Source organism: Apaloderma vittatum, unplaced genomic scaffold (assembly GCF_000703405.1).
Source record: "Apaloderma vittatum isolate BGI_N311 unplaced genomic scaffold, ASM70340v1 scaffold28543, whole genome shotgun sequence".
Lineage (NCBI taxonomy): Eukaryota > Metazoa > Chordata > Aves > Trogoniformes > Trogonidae > Apaloderma > Apaloderma vittatum.
Window position 1 is genome coordinate 1 of NW_009710258.1, and position 2,795 is coordinate 2,795.

General features: G+C 57.4%; 1 protein-coding gene across 1 annotated transcript; it reads right to left on the bottom strand.

Annotated features, from left to right (window-relative positions):
- Positions 1-294: 294 nt before the first annotated feature.
- On the bottom strand, positions 295-2,703 carry LOC104267238 (7-methylguanosine phosphate-specific 5'-nucleotidase; the record flags this gene model as incomplete). Its single annotated transcript, XM_009867246.1, has 5 exons — positions 295-506; positions 1,447-1,609; positions 1,852-1,941; positions 2,122-2,207; positions 2,657-2,703. Coding segments are annotated over 5 exons (598 nt in total), but the record flags the coding sequence as incomplete, so codon positions are not given.
- Between the last annotated feature and the right edge of the window lie 92 nt (positions 2,704-2,795).

Sequence of the window (2,795 nt, forward strand, 5' to 3'; positions counted from 1 at the left end):
CAGCCACCGGGATGGGCAGAGAGGCCGCAGAGAGAGGAGAGGACTGTAAACACCAGCAGCTGAGACTGAAGGTGCTGCACCCACAGCCCCGGCATCTCTTGATGGAACCAGAAAGAAGGGTCAATAACCACCCTGACGATGCACCCAGAGACCCCCCAGCCGCCTCCGCACACCCCGCGGGAGCTCACATGGATCTTTCGCCACCCCCAAATCACTTAGGCAGCTGCCAGCCCCTCTGCTGCCCCCCAGGCTCAGCACCCGGGGAAGGCTGGCAGAGAAGCAAGGCAACCGCGCCTCACACCCACCTTGTCGTTGAGAAAGCCGATCTTGAGGATGTTCTCCACACTGGGAACGCCATCTGCCATCGTCAGGTCACCCATGGAGTCCCCCAGCAAGATGACGCTCGTCCTAGCGCTCAGCTGCTGGAAATACTCTGTACCCTGAAGGACGCTGTTGTTCTTGTTGTAGGTGTGGATGAGAGGTTCCTTAAAACGTGTGAGGATTCCCTGTGCAAACAAGACAGATAGATGATCCTGCTGCAATCCCGCTGTGCTGCAGTCTCAGTGTGAGATGCTCACGGGGCACCAGCCGTCAGCTCGGAGACATCTCCAAGGAGTCTGGGCACCCAGGAGCCACGAAGCACCCAGAGACAGTCCCAGGAGTGCCCCCTTCGCAGATGCTGAGCACTCCCAAAGGATGAAGACCCCGGAGATCTCGCCTGGGGCTCTGCGCTGCCTGCGGGCCACGGAAAGGCACGGTAGGGGCTGTTCCTGGGCAGAGCAGGGCGCTTGCAGCAGGCAGGGCTGCCACGCTGTCCCGTGCTCCCCCGAGGACTGCCTGTGCCAACACATCGCCCGTGGGAACAGAGGCCTTCATTGTAAGAGACGTGCAATTTTCCAACACGCGTTGGGACTTCTCAGGCTTTAGCACATCAGCAAAAGCCTTCCAAGCTGCTCGAAAGGACATCTGGCCTTCAGATCAGGAGAGGCCTCTGTGGTCAGTTAACCCCATCCTCACCCCGCGCCAGGAGGGAGCGGGCAGCGCTGGACACACACAGCAGCGCCTTCCCACCACCGCAGGTCTGAAAGGCGAGGAGTCCCCCAGACGGCAGCAGATGCTGAGCTGCTGCTGCGCTCTGCCTCCCGCCTCGCCTGTCCTCTGTCCCCTCTCAGCTCCCGGTGAGGACAGGGGAACCTCCAAACCCCACGGTGCTGCTGCTCAGAGGGCTGTTACGGCAGCAGGTCACAGCCCCTGGAGGCAGAGCAAATGGGCTGGGAGGTGGGACCTGCCTCAGGAGCCCTCCCCATGGCCCAGCAAAGGGCGAAGAACTTGGAAACGCCAACAGGCAGCTTTTAACCCACCCATGTCTCTGCTAAGCGTACCGCAGCCCTCAATTCCAGCCAAGCAACCCTTCTCTCTGCAAGCTCACGTGATGCAAAAACTCACGTTATCATCAAAATCCATGTAGTTGGACACCACGTTGACGTTCGAGTAGAAGACGTTGGCCTGGCGGATAACCTCTTCGAGGACATCACCGATGCCGGCAGAGAAGATGAACAGGGGCACATTGAACTTGTGCAGCTGATCGAACAACTCCTTGAACCCATCCCTAGAGTAGAGGCGCTCGTTACACGGCGCTGTATGACCAGTGGTGAGGCGCCCGCAGAGCTCACACGTGTGTTTGGGGAGACCTGGGCCTGGATAAAGCCCAGCAGTTACGGTGCTTCGAGAGAAAAATCTCTGCAAGAGAGATCTGCATGACCACGTGCAGACCAGGGTGAAAGCGAGGAGACCTGCCCACACAGCGACAGGAGCGAACGCGCCGCAGGCAGGCAGACCCCAAGGCTGTACCTCAGCATCACGTCCGATTCCCTGACGATCTGGGCTATGTCACCCTTCCGGATCTTCTGCTGCGACAGCAGCTCATGGGCCCTGGTCCACCTGGGGAAAGGCAGAGAGTGAGCTGCCCGGGCAGCAGCCTTGAGGCACTCGGAAAAATAACAACAAAAACCTCCCAGTATTGCTGCCGAGCCTAGGGGCAGCTGAAGCCTTGTGTCTCCCAGTACTCAGGTGCAAGAAGTTGCCAGGACAGGGTCAAGCTCATCACACACAAGCACTCACCACTCCACCATGAGGGGAAGTTTCTCTTCCAGGGTCCGGTTGGGATCGATTTCAATGGGATAGTAATAGTGGAGCAGATCCTGCAGCTGGGGCGTTGCACAGACAGAAAGAGAACAGAGCGAGCATCACGTCTAAAGCAACCATAAATAACAAAAAAAGCATTTCTAAATTCCTCCGAAGCATCACACTTCCTAATGAAAAACACAACCCAAACTGTTTCACTAAGCAACTTCACTGAGCAAACCTGGAGATCTCGGGAGGACACGTCAACCCCCCCTGGCAGCCCGGCTGGCCCTCGCCTTCCTTCAAACACCGCTCGTACAGACACACACAGACACCCCCTTCCTCCTCTTATCAGGGCGAGAACACCTGCAGCTGAGCATGCAAATTAAATTTCCCTTTTTAACCTCTCCTTCCATCACCACTGCCTGAACTGCAGCCTGGACACTGGCCCCACGAGCTGTCACCGAGCCAGCGCAGCCCTCGATGATGGGTGACAGCAATGAAAACCACCCAGCCAAGCAGCAGCACCTACCTCCTTCTTGCCATCTTCGCTGATAACACGGCTGTTATCAAGGATATCTGTAAAGAAAATAAAGCCTCAGTGCTGTAGCCCAGAGACATACAAAGGCTTTCCAAAAGGCAGCTGTCCTGCATCTCCAGCACCAGCTCTT